General features: G+C 38.8%; 2 protein-coding genes across 6 annotated transcripts in view; one reads left to right on the top strand and one right to left on the bottom strand.

Moving 5' to 3' along the window:
* The first annotated feature begins 11 nt into the window (after positions 1–11).
* Positions 12–4,028, top strand: NSA2 (NSA2 ribosome biogenesis factor). Its single transcript, XM_048930597.1, has 6 exons — positions 12–143; positions 367–554; positions 1,155–1,305; positions 1,655–1,834; positions 2,962–3,154; positions 3,769–4,028. The coding sequence occupies exons 1-6, from the start codon at positions 141–143 to the stop codon at positions 3,834–3,836; spliced, it is 783 nt and encodes a 260-aa protein (XP_048786554.1). The 5' UTR covers positions 12–140; the 3' UTR covers positions 3,837–4,028.
* Positions 4,029–9,291: 5,263 nt separating this feature from the next.
* FAM169A (family with sequence similarity 169 member A) overlaps positions 9,292–18,749 on the bottom strand; it is a 32,990-nt gene continuing 23,532 nt past the window's right edge. For all 5 annotated transcript variants that reach the window (XM_048930593.1, XM_048930590.1, XM_048930591.1 and 2 more), the window contains exons 7-13: positions 17,452–17,574; positions 17,147–17,244; positions 13,648–13,702; positions 13,171–13,309; positions 12,600–12,762; positions 10,997–11,191; positions 9,292–10,248 (exon numbers count right to left, since the gene is read on the bottom strand). In XM_048930593.1, the coding sequence (XP_048786550.1) occupies positions 9,679–10,248; positions 10,997–11,191; positions 12,600–12,762; positions 13,171–13,309; positions 13,648–13,702; positions 17,147–17,244; positions 17,452–17,574 (1,343 nt within the window). In that variant the 3' untranslated portion in view covers positions 9,292–9,678. The remainder of the gene's footprint in view (positions 10,249–10,996; positions 11,192–12,599; positions 12,763–13,170; positions 13,310–13,647; positions 13,703–17,146; positions 17,245–17,451; positions 17,575–18,749) is intronic.

Raw genomic sequence — 18,749 nt, 5'->3', positions numbered from 1 at the left:
GAGCAGAGCGACGCCTGTCCCGAAGGCGGAACCAAAGCGCCGCGGGGTGCGTTTCCACACGGGGCGGCCTGAGGAAGGACGGCCCTTTTCGCTGCGCAGGGGCGAGCGGCGTGGAGTGAGCGTGACGTGCGGCCGCCGCCATGGTACGGCCGGGGGCCGGGGCCGGGGGTCGGGGGCCGGTGGTCGGGGGCCGGGGGCCGGGGCCGGGGACGGGGACGGCGACGGAGGCTGGGGACGGAGGCTGGGGACGGAGGCTGGGGACGGAGGCTGGGGACGGAGACGGCCCCGCTGCTCCGTGCGAATGGGGTGCCTCCCGGTCTCGTCCCGGCGGTGTGAGGCACTGAACGCGCTGTCCTGTGCCCACAGCCGCAGAACGAGCACATCGAGCTGCACCGCAAGCGGTACGGCTATCGGCTGGACTACCATGAGAGAAAGAGGAAGAAGGAAGGGCGCGAGGCTCACGAGCGCTCCAGGAAGGCCAAGAAGATGATCGGGCTGAAGGCCAAGCTGTACCACAAGCAGCGCCACGCCGAGAAGATCCAGATGAAGAAGACGTGAGTAGCGCTGTCCTGACATTATGTCTCTGCACGGCGTCTGCGGGACTGAGACAGCCACAAAGGCCTGGCTGTCAGCTGCGTGGCCCCTTGTACTTCTTACATATTGCTTAAGTTTGGGACAGAGTGCTTAAGACGCTTCTGATGTCCTCTCTTCCCAGTGCCTTTTTTTTTTTTTTTAATCATTGCTGTTAATGACTCTGTTCCTAAAAGCATTCCTTAGTACGTGCATTAATTAGCAGTAGCAATTGCAATAATGTAATCGTGGCAGAATGCAAAAACTCTATATTGGCTTTCAGCCTAATGGTAACGACAGCAGAATATGCTTGGCTTTGTCTATTAGGCCCTTTGCTTTAAGCCGGTTCCTCGGTAAGTCTTGTATTACAATCTGAATGAGCTGACAGGCTTCAGAGGGCTCTAATCTGCCAGCTGTCTTGTTTAACTTCCTATGAAAAGTACTTGGGCACTGTTCCTTAAATGTAAACTCTGTGCTTACTTTAAAGAATATTTTGAATAGTCACAACCTAAGCTATTATATCTCAAAATTTGCTTCTTTTCCGTTCTTAATAATGTGTTGTTGCTGTTTGTTTCTCCTTGAAGAATTAAGATGCATGAGAAGAGAAATACAAAGGAAAAGAATGAGGAGAAAACACCTAAAGGAGCTGTACCAGCATACCTGCTAGACAGAGAGGGCCAGTCCCGGGCTAAGGTTCTCTCTAACATGATCAAACAGAAACGAAAAGAAAAAGCTGTAAGTAGCTGGATTAAAATTCAGACACTTAGTATTACTTATGGTGATGATTATTCTGTTATTGATGCTTAAGTGGCATCCAGCTTACAAGCAAGGTCTGATTATTGATCTTGTACAAAAGCTAAAACTTTGAATAGCATAGCCACCTTGAGCAAAGTAAGCAAATGCAAAGTCTTGATTTCCATAAGCTTAAATGCTAATTAAAATAAGTGGCTATTATAAGTAGCTATTAGTTGCATAAAACACATGGTTTACAGCTACTCTGATCAGTTACATTTTATTTTGTACTTTGATTATACTGTTTCTTTTAGAAATGGCACATACCTAATTACAGTTGTGTTTCCTATAGGGGAAATGGGAGGTTCCCTTGCCAAAGGTCCGAGCACAGGGAGAAACAGAAGTTTTAAAGGTGATTCGTACAGGAAAGAGAAAGAAGAAGGCCTGGAAGAGAATGGTTACAAAAGTTTGTTTTGTTGGAGATGGCTTTACTAGGAAACCTCCTAAGTATGAACGATTCATTCGACCAATGGTAATGTTCTTGAAACTTTCAAATATTTAGGTAGTAATTATTTTAACTGTTTTGGGTTTGGCAAAGAATCACACAGAATGGCTTTGGATAGAAGGAATCTTAAAGAGCGTCTAGAAAGCTAGATGGAGTAGAATGAAGTTTCATCTAGGAACTTCCTTCTACGATAATGCACTTGATTACTACTGATTTAAAATATTTGTGTTACTTTCCTTTCTGAAATCTGAACTTAGACTAGCTGGAGGTACCCCTGCAGTCTCTGTCTGCGTTGTAATATTTACATCCTGTCTCCCATAACTGAGATGACATCAGTAAGTTAAAGCCGTGAGTTCTCAAATTAACATGGGAAGATCTTCAGCAGAAGCACTTCAGAAGCTTCTTTCTTTTTCAAGCTACTAGGATTCTGTCAGCTGCAGGGGCTAACTCTGTTGTCAGGCTCACGTACTCCCTCCTTCGGATTTGTTAGCTAAGCTGAAGGCACAGTGGTGACAGTATGCAAAGAAGCTGTTGTGTCTGCTTGGCCTTTCCTTACACAAATACAAGTAACAGCGTGCAGGCCTTAGCAGTCTAGCAGCACAGAAGAAAAATCAGATTCATTATGGCAGTGTAGTTTATTTATATAAATACTGAGTAGAAACCTTGGATAGGTTTTATTGACACACAAAGTGATACTGTATTTAGTGATAAAGACCCTATTACAGTGTACAGGTACCTAGACAGAAAGAGGTGTAATAGGTGAGTGTTTAATAGTTCACAGCACATGAAAAGCATTTTCAGGTTTACAAGTATAAAGGAAAAAAATTGTCTGAAAACTGCTAATGCTTTACAATAAACACCTCACTTCTTCATGAAATGTGCTTTACTCGTGGAAGTGATTATTCTTCTTTTATTACTGTTAAAAAAACTGCTTTATGAAAGTAGCTGTTTAAAAAAAAAAGTACCTAGCTTTGTCATTGATCAGGTTGTTAACAAGCCTTCTATAGTAAGCCAATTACTTTCTGTGTTCTGGCTTGTTTCATTCTTCCCTGTTTCATAAAATGCATAAATCTGAGGATGTAATGCTGGAAGTGTTAAATTAGCTGTGAGGCCTCCAAGTATATACTGATGTTTTCTAACACCTTGTGCTACAGGGCTTACGTTTCAAGAAGGCACACGTGACACATCCTGAACTTAAAGCTACTTTTTGCCTGCCTATCCTTGGTGTAAAAAAGAATCCTTCTTCTCCTCTGTATACAAGTTTGGGTGTGATTACCAAAGGTACTGTCATTGAAGTGAATGTGAGCGAACTGGGCCTCGTGACACAAGGGGGCAAAGTCATTTGGGGTAAGTTCTTTATCCAGTAGCAGCACTTCAGAACAAGCTGTAAGTCTTTATTGCCTGAGTGTACTGTGAAGCCCTTGTCTTGTAAAGTGTCATAATTTATCCCTGTTGAGTTTTGGTTGTAGCAGAAGCAACAACCGGGACAGCTTTGAAAAGTTTTAATCGTAGGCTTTCAGTTCACACTTTGAACATCAAATTAGGTGAAGATCAGAAGAAGGACTTCCAAGACATAAGCAATCATATCAAGCAATGTTACAAGGCCGTTAAGACTTACCTATGTGAATTATGAATGATTATATGGCCATGTTTTCAGTCATGTGCACAAACATCTTCATTGAATCTGACTAACTTCTCTAACAGTGAGGCTGACTTGGACTGTGACAGAACCTGTGATTTTTATGAATTCCTCAAGGTTCTGGGTATGTTACAAAGACAGCGTGAGCAAGATATTTTGAGAACTGAAGTTTGCAGCTCATCAGAAAGCATACTTAGATTTGTAGTGCATTCAATTTTGAAACAGCAATTCCTTCCACTTCCAAGCGGTCTTGTGGATTAAATTTTCAAAATGGAAGAATTGTAATTTACTATGTTAACTTTTAATTTCCTTTTCCCTTTAGGAAAATATGCTCAAGTAACAAACAATCCAGAAAATGATGGCTGTATTAATGCAGTTCTGCTTGTCTAAATTGCTTGATAGTACACATTGGACACTGCCTTCCACAAAATCAGTGAAGTTTCAACAATTTTGGAAGATCTCTGGAACCTTCAATCAGTCAGGCATGCTGACCCCTTAAGTGTGCCAGAAAAGACTGTTCAGATTTTTATATTTAAAATCTGTTTATCTGACCATTGTCTGAATAAAGAGATTGAATTTTTATGTTTTGCTACTGTGTTATGGATTTGATCTTAACCTTCATGATTCTAGAGCAGCACACAGCTTCTCTGGGCAGTCTGTACCGCTGCCTCACCACCTGCTCAGTGAAGGACTTCTCCCTGACATCTAATCTAAATCTTCCCTCTTTTAGTTTCAAGCCATTCCCCCTTGTCCTATCAGCCTGTGTAGAAAGTTGATTTCCCTCCTGTTTGTAATATTCCTTTCAATATCAGAAGGCAGTAACGTGAGAATGGCATAACAGTACTGATGTTACAATTCACCATAGCAATCTTGGGTGCTTTTAAGAAACATTAAAGTGAAACTGAAGTCACAAGCATCAGCTGGTAGCGTATATTTAGCTTCCATCTTCAAAATACAGGAAAACAAAAGCTGCTTTTACACTGACTTCTTCCAGTCAAGAATTTTGTGGTAAATAAACTAGGCACCATCTATCACTACAAACACACACTGATACATATACCATTTACTCCTATTTTTACATAGTACTTCAGTTCAAGCAGAGGAGCTTTTAAGCACAAACTTGAAGTAAAATCTTCAACTTTTTCCAGTTTATGAGAACCCTCTGATTCCCCCAACATTGTAAGAGGGAACCTTCAAACAAAGCTCAAGGTTCTTCACAAGCCAAATTGTAAGTAGTCTGGGGGGTTGTTTTTAAACACACAAGAGGCAGCTACCTGCACCTGTCATGCCTGCAATAAGCTACAGGAATAGGCAGTCTGAGTATCAGATGATAGCAAATAAAATTTGAAAGGACCTGCTGAAACTGTCTAAGCCCCTACTTAAAGCAGAGTCAACTATAGTGGTCTGAGGACCATGTTCAGACAGGTTTTAACGATCTCTAGGGATGGTGACTTACGATGGGCAACGTGATCCAGTGTTTGACCACCCTGAGTATAAGTTAGGAAGCTTAATGGAATTTTCTTCACTCCAGTTTGTAGCCACCGCTTCTCATTCTGTCATTCTGTTACTGAGCTCCACTAAGAATCTGGCTCCATCTCTGTACCCTCAGAGCAGGTATTTGTACAGAAGGGAAAGATGTCCGCTCCCCCAGCCTCAAACCTTTTAACTAAATTCTAGCACTCTCAGCCTTATGTGCAAGTGATGCTCCAGTCATCTTCATGACCATAACAGCATTTCCAGACCAGGAACTCTAGCCAGGAGCATCTGCTTCTGCGCGTTCTGTGATTTCTCTTACACCACTTAAAGCAGTACTTTAACTGTTTCCCCCCCTTTCAGACTACTTTGTTAGTTTAACAGTTTGTCCTAGAGTGGACTCTGCACTGTAACTGACTATGGTTCTTGTTTATTTCTGCAATGGTGAATGATTCAAAACTAAAATGAGGTTACAAGCTAGTAAGCAATTTGCTTGGGGAGAGGGCATTTTGTCAAAATGTTACATTACCTTTTAATGCTTTTTAATAACATAAATAAACTCAGCTGCCTCAAGAGCACTACTACACTGCGTTGTAAATACATGACTTGTTGGCTGAGTGATACAATTATTGCAAATAAAATTACATTTTAAACACTATACAGAGTTGATAAGTTCATAGCAACGCATGATGGGAACTGCATACAGTAAACATACTTCTTAAAAAGCTGTAGAATAGGCTGCTTCATAAGATGCATAAGTTAAGTAAATACAGCTTTTTTTTTTTAAGTACAGGAATTCTTTTTCAATGAATATACTTACAGCATTTAAAGCTCTTCGGTAGCAGACAGATTGCAAGATAATAGATTGCAAAATAACACCAAATGTAACTACACTGTTTTGTTCTAGTGAATTAAACCACTTTAAAAGATGCCTCCTGCATAGCAGAAAGGAATCAAATACTTAAAAATAAGTCACAAAATAAGTTTAATTACCTTTTCAAAACATTTCAAAAGCAGTCAACACAATACAAAGAAAGGAAAAGTCAAGACAATACAAAGAAAGGAAAATCCAGAACACACTAACTAGCTCTAAGTACAGTACTCTAGAACAGCATCACATCTTCCATAGGATTTATAAACACTAGTTTAAAAAACATCTAACACCACATTCATGAAAATAAATATAGAAGTATATCCCCTTGGTAATATCTTTTAATGGTCGAGGAAAGGATGAAACTTAGGCCTATTTATTGCTCTTTTCATCCTAGTAGTGTTGGTAAGTTCTAAATGATCGATTTGATTACTGACACCCACAAGTGAAATGGAAAAGAAGTACACCAACAAACAAAGTATGAGTTACTAAATTAAAACCAAATTGGAATAAATACATATCTTTATGTAAAGGGCTATGGAACATGAGAACAGCAAACAAGAATTCTGCATGAAATGAAGAAGCCAAAAGAAACTGTGAGAAACAAAGCAAGTTCTATTGAAAATTAAGCAGCAGTACAAGGGAAACATTTTAACAAGCAATGCATTCAAACACAAAACCATTGACTATTTAAGTGCAAGGTTGAAATCACAAATAAAGATTCTTTAAACTCCATTCCCAGGCTAAGTAAAGCTCAAACATAATACTGCTCGCTTTGACCACACACACATAGTTTTACAACATACCATAACAGTATCTGGTACAAACAAATGAACTTGATGAACTTTAATCATTGGTTGCTGGTGTGGTAAGATCTTAAATTCTTTAGCAGTTCAATGGTCTAAGCCAGACAATAAACCGACCAAAGAAAAACTGTCCAGGCATAAAACATTTTTTCCCAAGATAAAACATTTCAGTCGATACAGTTGTCAGACAAATTTCCTTGCTTCAATGCAACGGAAGGTACAGATTATTAAACTACTGTTCCAACTGGACAACCATCACAACAATACAAACTATTATTTAAATCAGTAGTTTGATTTGGCTACTCAGTATTTATTGCAAGACGACTGATGCCCAAGAAATTATTAGACAAACAAACTCCATTCCAGCTCGATGTACTGCTGTGATCACAGTTAAGAACTATTTCTAGGTTTCAAGACCATACTGCTTATTAGAACTGCTAATTGCACCACCACTGCCCACAATAGGTAGATAACAATCTGGCCACTGGCTACTATCTCAGGTACCCCAAACAAACAGAGCTAGCCACTCAAGTATATACCTAAAGATGTGAATTTTAGCTCAGTATTTCAAAACTTTCTGGAGTTTGATCAGATACCTGACTGTTTTCAGCAGAAACCAAGACTGACCTCATTTAATAATTCTGCTGTAGTTTTTCCTGCATTCAATACATAAATGCCCTAAGAATAAGATACTAATTGAAACTAGTTCCAACTTAGCCATGAAAAGAAACATCAGAAGTCAGATAACCTTCCCACAAAGGGTTTTCCAACCTCACAGGAAAAACCAAGTGACAAACGTATGCATAAAAAAAAAAACATCTAGAGGAAATAAGTGGCTCTCACCTGTTTGTGAACAACAGAATTCTTGAATGTGAACATATTTGTACCAATTGAAGTATTTAACAGATTAGTATGTAGTACAGTTTGCTCTAACAAACACAAAATGAATGACTAAAAACTGCATACAATCAGCATTTTTTAAACTATCAGGTTCCATCCTTAGCAATGTAACAGATGTGTGCTTTGTGTGTGTGGTTTTCTTTTTTTTCTTTTTTTTTCTTTTACAGTAACTTAGCATTATAAGACAAATCATACTATTGGTAACAAGTTTTGTTCCATGTGCATTACAGAAAATGTTTTATTAGTTTTAGGAATTCTTAAGGTTCACTTGAATGTGTTTACAAACAACCATAAAAGATCTTGAACGTTTGTCAGTTGCAAGGTTCATAAGTAGTAACTGCACACTGACAGGGAATTACAACTATGCTCAACATCCAAACTCAGTTATCTCATCCACTCCGAAGTCTAAAGTTTGAATCAAAAAATTTATGTAATACATGCATCTAATAAAAACAAAAGCAACACCTCCTACATAAGCTTTTTTTTTTTTTTAAACAGATTAAAAGTAGGATTGTATTTCAACAGGTGAAATAAATAGTAAGAATACATCTTAGCTAAAATGCTTTATAAATACGCTTAAACTATAGGCATAGTCTTACTTTAGCTTCATGGAGGGATAAAAATTAAGACAGCATTGCAACTATTCAAGTGAACCCTAACAGCAATCTTCAGAAGCCCAGCACTTCCAAGACACAGTAGGAGATTAGTTTATTAATCTAAGATTAACTAGCAAGGCTGCTCTTTCTTATTCCTGACTTTTCAGCTCTTCACAAGAGGAACTTCACTTACTGAAATAAACATATTGCCAATCAAAGAGTAACTCAATGTAAACCTGACAAACTGTATTAAATATATACTTCGCTAAGAGAATTTCTGAAAGTAAATATGCATAATAGCCTGTTTGTATTTCTGCTTGTATATAGCAAGGTTTAGTTCTTGTTTTTAGTAAGATCTATGGACTGGGAATCAGTCCAGAAATTACACTCAATTTACAAAAAGGAAGTGGGAATCACAAATATTTGCAACAATCGCCTGATAACACCTAAAGGCGCAGAAGTTTGGAAAAAGAAAAAAGCATTCACTGAAATATCCACTAATATTTTGACACTAATAAATGTCACAATCACCTGAAATTTCAGAGTTCACAGGAGTCACATACCTGGCAGTTACAAGGTTTTAACAGCATCAGCTAATTATCTGGAAAACAAAGCACCACTTCCAATCATACCAATACTAGATCAAAAATTGTCTTGTCCCATAACATAACAAGTAAGCAAGTATCCATTCAGCACATGCAAGTAGTTAGAAAGGCTGTTCAAACAACTCTGTAAGCATACTGGAGTGAGGACTCCAGTATTCTGGAGAAACTCACGCTTAACAAGACATCCACTTTGGAAGCCACAGATATAGTTTACTGTGTATGCAACTCTAAACTTCACTTTAGGTGTGCGCTATGGTAGATGCTGTGCTGATATTGTTACTGGTAACCCAGCTGTTTCAAGTGATTAGCAAATCAAATTTGCCAGTTTGGGAGTCAGAAGCAGAGCCATTCTCTCCAGTTTCACTCTAATAAAAGATAGATGCTACGTTATATTGTTTTGATGTACAGAGTTACAACTTCTTGTATATTTTGAGACCCAGAATTACAATCTGACATTCTTTTAATCTCATCCGAAAAAGCCTGTGAGGAGTTAACAAGAAGAGAGGAGGGATGTTTCTTGTTCTCTACTGTGGAGAGATGCAGAACACTCAAATATTTATTCTTTATTCAAATTCAAATTTATTCAAATAAAATTCTTTTAAAGTAATTTGTGATGAAAGGCCTCATGAAATTCTATGAAAATTTTAGTAACTTTAATAAATCCAGAATTTCATACTTCATTTTTCCTTCCCAGACTGACACCTGAAATATGCAAACTGTTCCTTCGCCAGCACAACTTTATTCAGCGTGTATGGTTTATAAAAGAAGAAGACTGGCTGTTTATTTCATTCTCGGAAGAAGATCAATGTCTACTGGTTAAAAATTTAAGAAACCTTGAGCAAAGGTGATGAATCTCAAAAGGAAGTCCAACCCAGTATTTATTGTGAACGTCTGTGTCCTATACGTTTTCGTTACACCCTAGCGTTTTACACAAAATAACAAGTTTTTTTTTCGTACAAACAGATGAATTAACAATTTATTTTAAGCCGGCTTTCCTTTTTTCTTGGGTGGACCTTTGTAACCTTTGGCCTTCCTTCGCAAATTTCTCCGATCCACAATGGGCACCTCGATTTCTGCCTCCTCAGAGCTGCTGTCAGCTGCCCGCTCTGCTGTCTGCGTGTACTGCTCCGTCTGCGTGTACTGCTCTGTCTGCTCAGCAGACTCCTCCAAGTGCTCTTCTGTCTGGTTCTTCTGTCCTTCCTGTCCAGAAGGCTGCTGAAAAGAAACACCCTCCAGTTCAACCACTATCAAAGAGCTCTGACCCAAAGCAACAGAAGCCTCCTGTGAGTTCTGCTCTGCTTCCTCATTTTGATCTTCCCCTGAGGAAGCTGGTTTGCGTGACACATTTTCAGAAACAGCCTCTTCAACTGCTTCACTTCTGACAGAGTTTGGTAGCCCATTGTTTGAGATTTCTTCCTTTGGTGTTAAAGCAACTACGTTTTCAGTGGATGATTTTTTTTCTTCAGATTCTTGCTTGTCTTCTTCAATACCCTTCTTCTCCACCAATGCACTTTCTTCAGTCAGTCCTTCTGAATCATTTGCATTTATAACCTGAGGGTGTGCCAAAACAAAGGGATTATTAATTGAAGATAGAAGAGGATGAACAACTTTTAACCTTAGTTAGCAACTACAGAGGATATTTTGGCATTCAACAGATCCCATGCTCGCTTGTATAATGCATATACAGTCAACTAACCAACCCTCTCCTCCTCACTGCACAAAACTATTTTGTGAATTGAATTTGATATTCAGAGTTCCCCACTATGTTTTCATATCCAAAGTATTAAAAAAAAAAAAAAAAAAAAAAAAAAAAAAAAAAAAAAAAAAGAGTAGACATATTCTGAAATTACACCCAGGGAAAGATACCAGTGTTTCAAAACCACCGATGGTAAAATCTGCGTTATTGAAGAGTATTTTACCAGTAATTAATTGCTTGTACACTCAATCAGTGAAGATGTACTAGATAAAATACAGATGTTGCTTTCAGACATATCCAACAAACAATTCACACAGAAAACAGCTGTTTCAGTACTGCCAAGGGACACTGGAGAAAATTATCTTTTTTCGCTTTCTTTTATCTTTCTGTTATTGCAAATATATGCCCCACTTCTGCATATCAAAGCAGAAATGGTACTATATTTTGTCAATGGATTTGCATCATCTGGCCTAACAACTGCATCTCCCAAGAATTTCACACAGCGGTGGGGGCCTCCTCCTCATTGTTACATAACAAAAAAGAGGAAACAGCAAAGTATGTATATTCCAAAGGAAAAACAACATTTTGTTTCAATTCTCTCACCTTCTCTGACACAGCCTCTTTTGCTGGAGACTCAAGGATTAATGGAACAAGCAGTGTTAACGGTTCTTCTTGACTCTCAGTCTGCAACTTTGATTCAACACCTAGGACTTCATTTGCAGTTTCCTCTTCAGCCGTAACTAAGGTCTTAGTAGTTTCTTCTGCTACCTCCCCATTAAGAGATTCAGATGGAGTTCCCTAAAAATTACATTTTTAAGTCAAGATTATGCCAAGCTTTATCCCTGACACTAGCAGTGTGTGTGTTCTAAATTTGTTTTTTTGATAAGAAAAGCAGCTACCTTCAGCTAAGCTTGAAATACATAGCAAGTCCAGCACATACCAGCTATGCAATTACTAATCCAGCGTATTAGCTTGGTGTTGTTAACTGTCCTAGGTTTCTGACTATGGCTTATGTGATTAACAGCCAAACCAAGTAGCATGCATGCTACAATCATTCCTTGAAATGTCAGATGATGAACCCAGCACAGTTTATTTTTCACTTTCTCACAAATCAGTAAGAATATAAAATCCTGGAGGTATCATCAGGCACTAAGGATACTCCAAGATCTAAATTTAAGCTTGTATACAGTAACAAGACTTTGTTTAAATCCAACTTCTACCTATAAAGCCAACCGCTTTACAGTGAGAAGAAAGAGGCAACAGTTGTCAGTGAAGCACATCACCTATTGATTTCTTCTATTAAACTTTTTCCCTTTTTTCAGAGGTACTGGATCAGACCTCAACCTTACTCCAGTTCTCTGCAATATTTAAGAAGCTCAAATCAATCAAGAACGCTATGTCAATAAAAAAGCTAAAAATTTATTTTGCCTATGAACTCTACTTCAAAAAAGTCATGAAATGCAGTGATTCGGAAGGGACCCATAAGGATCATCAACTCCAGCACCTGGCTCCACATAGGACCATCCAAAAGCCAAATCTTACCTTCGAGATCAAACATCTCCTGAATTCCAACAGGCTTGGTGTTATGACCACTGTCCCAGGGAGCCTGTTCCAGTACTCAGCCACACTCTGGTGAAGAACTTTTTCCTAATGCCCAACCTGACCCTCCCATGAGGCATCTCCATCAATTCCCTCGGTGCCACTGTCACCAGAGAGCAGAACTCAGCGCTGCCCTTCAGCTCCCTTCATGAGGGGCTGAAGCTGCCATGAGGCCTCCACTCAGACTGCTCTTCTCTGGGCTGAACAAACCAAGGGATATCAGCTGCTCCTCATACATCCTGTCCTCTCAACCTTTCACTATTTTCACAGCTCTGACTTAGATGTCCTCTAATAGTTACACATTTTTTTATGTTCTGCCCAAAACTGCACACTGTGCTTGAGGTGAGGCCATATCAGCACAGAGTAAGAGACAACCTTTTCCCTCAAACAGCTAGTGATGCCATGCCTGATGCATATAAGTTTAAAAGAATTTTCCACTGTCAGTAATTCTGTACAAGCTTTAGCTTCTCAGATATGCTACTCAACAAAGCATCAGTGCAAAAACTGAACAATCCCATAGATCAAGGCAGCAAGGGACATATTTAATGGAAACTGTAGCCATGTTCTGAACACAGTCATCTACCATGATTGTTAGAAACTATCTTACCTCCTTCTCGCTCAGCTTCTCAGATGGTGATGTATGTAGCTCAGTTTCTAATACACTCTGGTCCTCTTCAGAAGTGATCATTTCCTCACCACTTTCAACATCAACCTCAGGTTCTTCCTCAATAACTTCAAAGCATTTAGATGTGTGAGTGGGAAGTTCTGGCCTGTAGCAGACATTTATACATACGCCCCAGTCAGGTTTTATTTTACAGTAATATGCCAGCACAACAAGAGGTCAGAGATGGAGATGTCTCCCAGACTGCACAGCATTGCAGATACACATCCAGTTATATTACAGCAATAATCCGTGCTGTATGAGTACAGATATTTTTACTCTAATGATGACCAATCTATGATAGAACAAAGTCCACTTGTAAATACAACTTAATGCCTCACTACAGGCTTTATTCCTAATTCCTCACAACAGGCTTTATTTGCATTAATTTTAAAACCAAGCAAGCAAAGTAGAAATAAAGCAGAAGAAATTCTAGTTACCACAATGGGAGAAACTACTATAGATGATGACTGCCCAAGCAAAAGAATGAAAAGTAATAAAAAACCATCTCCTTTACCTGCCTGCTGATGCGTGAGGAGCATTTTCCTCATCTCCTTGGGATATTTCAGGTCCAGATTCGTGGCTATTTTTTCCTGTCTTGGGACGTTTTAAATGACTGCTTCGTGTCCGAATGGAAACGTGTGCTACGCTTGGGTCTTCAGACAAATAAACAAGCGCAGGCGAACAAGTGCAGATTAAGTTATGTACCTTGATAATTCATTAAAGCTGCTGAGTGCAAGTAAAACAGCATTTCACTGTGGTACTTATTTTCTGAATATACATGCATAGCTTTTTAGTAAGACCAATAACAAATAATTTTATCCAAAGACCTCCAAATGTGCTTGAGTTGGGCCACAGCACCATAGAAGAAGGCATGTTTCTACATGCTTCTTAGATGAACACACTAAGCTTGGACGCAATAAAAGAGCTTGCTGACCTACTAATCCATTATAAGTACAGTTGATTATCAGTAGATAATCAACATTATTCTTACCTTCAGATATGCTTTCACGGTCATCCAGTGATTCTTGGTCTTTTTGAGAGTCAGTCTGACAAAAAAGCAAACCCAATGTCACACAGAAATTCAGAACTCTCTGAAATACCTTCAATTCCCTATATATGGTTGCATCTTCGTAAATAATTTTACAGAAGTGATAGTGGGAAAGAGTGACTATACCCACTCCTAATTTAGTATGTATTATATACCTACATACACACAGCACTAAAAGCTTTTGCTCTAGAGTACTCTAACACTTGAAAGCAAAAAAAAGTGCTTTAAAGTAGATTGAAGACAAAATTTTTAAGAAATTTGCATTGTTATAGCAAGTCTATTTTAACTAATAGAAAAGTGGATTGCAGCTGACAAGAATTTTTGTACATGAATATTCATTTTCTTTCCATAGTAAACTGTAAGAGCTCTTCTCATTAAAGCATAGTCTGAATTGAAGGCAATTCTTTTCTACTCTGAATCTGTTTTAGAAACAAGTCTGTACAAAAATAGTAATTTAAGTAAACAAGATGTAGTGGTTAAAAGGATTGTATTACTTCTTGAAGGTCCTAATAATTTTAATTCAATAGTGAAAGTTTCTTTTATTTTTAAGTCAACATTAATCTAGGTCTGAGAGAGTCTGGCAAAAAGACATGAGACAGCTGGCAAAATATTTCCAGCTGCAAATACTGCCCTAAAGAGACTTTGCAAATACATTCAATTCCTCTACTAACTAACTGATCTTGGTTAAGAAGAAATTCGATATATTATTTGCTTAAAGAAAAAATGGCAGAAATGATCAGATAATGAAACTGACGTCTTCCATTACTGGCTTGTTATTTGTCCATTCTTAAGTGTTTCAACTGTAATTCCCCTGTTTCTGTTATATGGCAAAGGAAATAACAGGTGTTTGTGTATGTCTGGCCTAGAACAGATAGAGCAGGTTAAGAAAAAGCTGAGAAAACAAGAGTCTCATGCAGAGCCAGCTCTGAAGACTGAAGTCTTGTAAAGCCCCATCTAGGAAGGCCCCAGTGCAGCTAGGAGACAGTGGAAGCAAGTGTGTGGGTGAGACCAGCAGTGAGTATGGAGTGGGCCTTGCAAAGCCCAAGGATATTAACTGGAAGAGAGAGAGAACTGGCACAGCTGCTGAGCAAAGGCAGGTCATCTCTCATGGAGAAAGTAAATAAAAGTACTTCACTACTGAAATAACATCCTTAAGTGCACACTTTGATAGAGGAAGGGTCAAGTATCCCAGATGGCCTCACCAGAAAGCCATCCAAATATAGCATGGTGTCCACTACCAGTGATTTCAATTAAGAATGGAAAATTGTTTCCAAAATGACTAGAGAAGAACTGTGATGGTCTCACTGGGATGAAGTTAAATTGCTTCTTCCAAAGCAGCAATGGATGTTTCTTATTTTCTAGCTGATTTTTTCTAAAATCATCTCTACTAAAAGCATGAATACTTTTTCTGCATTTTCTTTCTGGCCCCAACACAAGACCTGAAAGACCTGATATAAATAACAATTTTTTTCTTGGTTATTCAGTTTACAACAGGAATCTATGGAATGCTAGGAGTCTTTCTTCACTGTATAAAGAGAAGGGTCCATACTAGAATAGCTGACAAAATTTAACAGGACACTTATTATACTTGAGTTCTATTTCATAGTCTTCTTTTAACCATGGTAATAATGGTAGTCAACAAAAGGCAGTATCCCATTTATGTGTGTTTATCTTTAAGAGATCAGACCAGAAAAAAAAAAAAAAAAAAAAAAAGAGCCTACTGATGCAGCAGTAACACAGGTTGCAAGCACAGTGAGCACACACTGTTTATATTAAACCCCCCTCTCTTTGTGTTCTTTTCCTTCACTCATCCATACCACCCCAATATCTCAATTTCTTTTCTGCAAGTTAGAAGAGGATTTTGTGTTTGAGCACATGACAATCTGAGGTGCGCCCAAATTACAAATATCAAAGTAAGAATTGCTCTTAGCTGCTGTAGGTAACACAGCATTGGCAATAACCTGTATCCAGTTTCCTGCTTCCTTTTTAACCTAATTTTCAGGACAATTCAAAAAAAAAAAAACCCAAAAAAAACCAACAACCAGCAACAAGTAGCCCCATGCAGATTCCGCAGTTTGAAACAGTTTCAAGCAAGCTTTAAATACCTAAGAACTTATAGACTAACGATAAATCATTCTAGCATTAAAACATAAGAAACACTATGAAATAATGCAAAAACATAACTTTGCAGAATAATGTTTTCCTTCAGGTTTAAGGAAAGGTGAGTTTTTCTGCTTTTTTGTTCAGTGATCCGACAGCTTTCAAAGCACTGCAGAGCTTTGTTTCCAGTTTTTGAAGAACAGTCCATTTGTGCAGAGAGCTTGTACTTTCTCTGTAGAGCTGTACACAGTGCAGCTGAGAAGTGCCAATGAGAGGGGTGCCAGTAACTCTATCAAGCTGGGAGGAGTTGGGAGCACTTTGGAATCTGTTACTTTAGTGTTCTTCAAAAAGAGCCATGAATGTCTTAAGAACTACTAATATCCCTTTGCTGTTCCCTCCAAGGATATCCATATAGATATACAACCAAAATATAAGGTTTTGGATCTTTTTGGTGAAATAATCATTAGTGACCATCAGTGATGATGCTCAAGAGTGTTATAGCCTGAAAACCAGCATACATATCAAAGACAAGTATGAGTTATTGCTTCTGACCATACAGAGATTAAGAATGTCACTACTTTGCAGGAAGTCGCAGTCCTCCTATACAGATAATTTGCAGCCCAGAATTGCAAATGAACACTTTCAACTGTATTGAACTGTGATGTGAATGTGAACTTCTATAAACAATTTTCCTCATTCTCTCCACTCCTGTTGTGATTCCTTTGTTCAACGGTCTTTCTAGACAGTTTAATCTTCAGAGTCAGTTGAAACACTCTCCTCTTCTAAATCACTAGAAAGTGACAACCCCAACTATTATGCAAATAGTTGTAACACAGACCTCCCTACACTCATCAGCAGAAAAAAGTGAGGACCTCCTTCTCCCCACAGCGAAGGGGGCATTTTTCATCCCAAGTTAGTTTGTCACATTAGTGGAAGACAACTTTCATGCAAAAGGTAACTAAAGCACTTGTCTTTTATAATGGAGATGTGAGCCAATTAAATTCTGAAACAGACAACAGCACAGAGCTGTTGGAATGGGTCCAGACTGCCATGAAGAACAGAGGGCTGGAACACAGGCATGGAAAGGTTAGGTTGCCTGCAAAACCAAAGACTGCTCTTCAAGAACTTGAAACAAATATCAAACATGCATAGCATTCAGTTGGATTACATGCATTAATTTGCTAAAATCCTTCATTAAGTTCAGAAATTTGTTCTTTTGTAGAGGTTAAAAACATTTTCTGACCATGAAGAACTGGTAATTAGAGGTAGTATATGATATGATTATGAAAGTCTCTTACAATTCAAGCTTTATTAGTAAAGTGGAAACTGTATGTGTACCTACACTTAGCTGTGTTTCTGGCCCAGTCTTCAGTTCATTCGCTGCAGATTGCCAAAAATGATCCACCGACTGGAAACTCACACTTGCTTTCTGAGAGCCCTCTGTTAATAAAAACATTTAGTGACAATGGGGAAAAAAGGACAGTTATAGTATCTTCATGTATCAATTAACCACTTCTAATACGATACCAGATCAGCAAATAAGTCTTTCTACTAGTCTCCATAGGCAACATTCACAGAAGTCACTGTCAAGCCAATACAACTTTCATAAACCGTAAGGGAACAACAACAACAAAAAATCATCCATACTTATGAGTTCTTCCCTTCGCAATACAGTGGCAATGGATTTTCTCTGGGACCAAAATCCAGCTCCTTCCACTTCGCACAAAATGTCATTATCCCCAGGGTACTTCTCAAAATAGTGCTTACAAGCTGAGAAGAAAAAAAAAAAAACACAAACAAAACACTATTAGAAATAGTATATACTCATTCTTACCTCCAGTTTTGAGGTTTATCTGAAGTAAGTTAATTTGCAGTCTTCCATCAGACACAAATCATCACAGAAAGAACTGCTTGACAAAACAGCATAGTCTAAACAAACATAATTTCCTTGCTTTCTGTTACTATCATCAGCTGAAAATAAAATTTGAAGGGCTTTTTCCCCCCTTCTTCTCAAAGCACCCTCTTCAGAGCTTTATAATTTAATTTCTCACTGTCCCTGCTAATGACAAGTTTCTCTGGGCAGCTTGTTCCAGTGCCTCACCACCCTCTGAGTAAAGAATTTCTTCCTTATATCTAACTTGCGTCTACTCCCTTTCTACTCCCGTAGAAAGTACACACTGCCCTGCCTGTGCAGGTCCTTGTAAAAAGTCTCTATCCATCTGTTTCATAAGCCCCTCTTAAGTTTTGAAAGGCTGCAATAAGGTCTCCTCTGCGCCCTCCCCTTCTCCAGGCTGAACAAGCCTCCCTCAGCCTTTTTTTGAAGGCCCTTATCTGAATCCATTGTAACAAGTATAATGCCCTTCTGATGCTAGGCATGCCTCTTTTAATGCACATCTCTGCCTCCTGTTGGCTTCCTGAACTACCAGTTTACCCACCAAGCTCATGTGTTGTGCTACTACACATTCACCAGCACTCTCAAATCCTTCTTCACAGAACTACTCTCAATCCATTCACCACCTACCCTTTTTTCATCTTTGGGATTGTCCAGACACAGATGGAGCCATGCTGAACTTCATGAAGCCCACACGTACCATCTCAGGAGTGTCAAGGTCCCTCTGGACAGCATCTATTTCCTCTAGCCTATCAACTACACCACTCAGCTTGGCATCATCCAAAATGTTGCAGAGGGTGCACTCAATCCCACTGTTTATGTCATTAAGGATATTAAACAGTACTGGTCCCAGCACTAACCCCAGAGAGGCATCTTGGTCTCCACACGGAAACTGAGTTGTGGAATGCAATTACTTGAATACAGCCATAAAGCCAATTCCTTAACCAATGAATAATCCAACCAAATCTCTCTCTCCAGTTTAGAGACAAGGACCTTGCAGGGGACCATGTGAAATGCCTTTACAAAAGTTAAGAAAAGTGGTATCAGCTGTTCT

This window comes from Lagopus muta, chromosome Z (genome assembly GCF_023343835.1).
Source record: "Lagopus muta isolate bLagMut1 chromosome Z, bLagMut1 primary, whole genome shotgun sequence".
Lineage (NCBI taxonomy): Eukaryota > Metazoa > Chordata > Aves > Galliformes > Phasianidae > Lagopus > Lagopus muta.
The sequence above is the reverse complement of the archived record's forward strand: the minus strand, read 5'-3'. Positions and strand labels throughout refer to the sequence as shown.

Excerpts from the sequence above, each read along its gene's own strand:
- NSA2 (XM_048930597.1), top strand. Across the intron at positions 1,835-2,961 it reads AACGATTCATTCGACCAATG|GGCTTACGTTTCAAGAAGGC; the intron begins GTAATGTTCTTG and ends CTTGTGCTACAG. Across the intron at positions 3,155-3,768 it reads AGGGGGCAAAGTCATTTGGG|GAAAATATGCTCAAGTAACA; the intron begins GTAAGTTCTTTA and ends TTTTCCCTTTAG.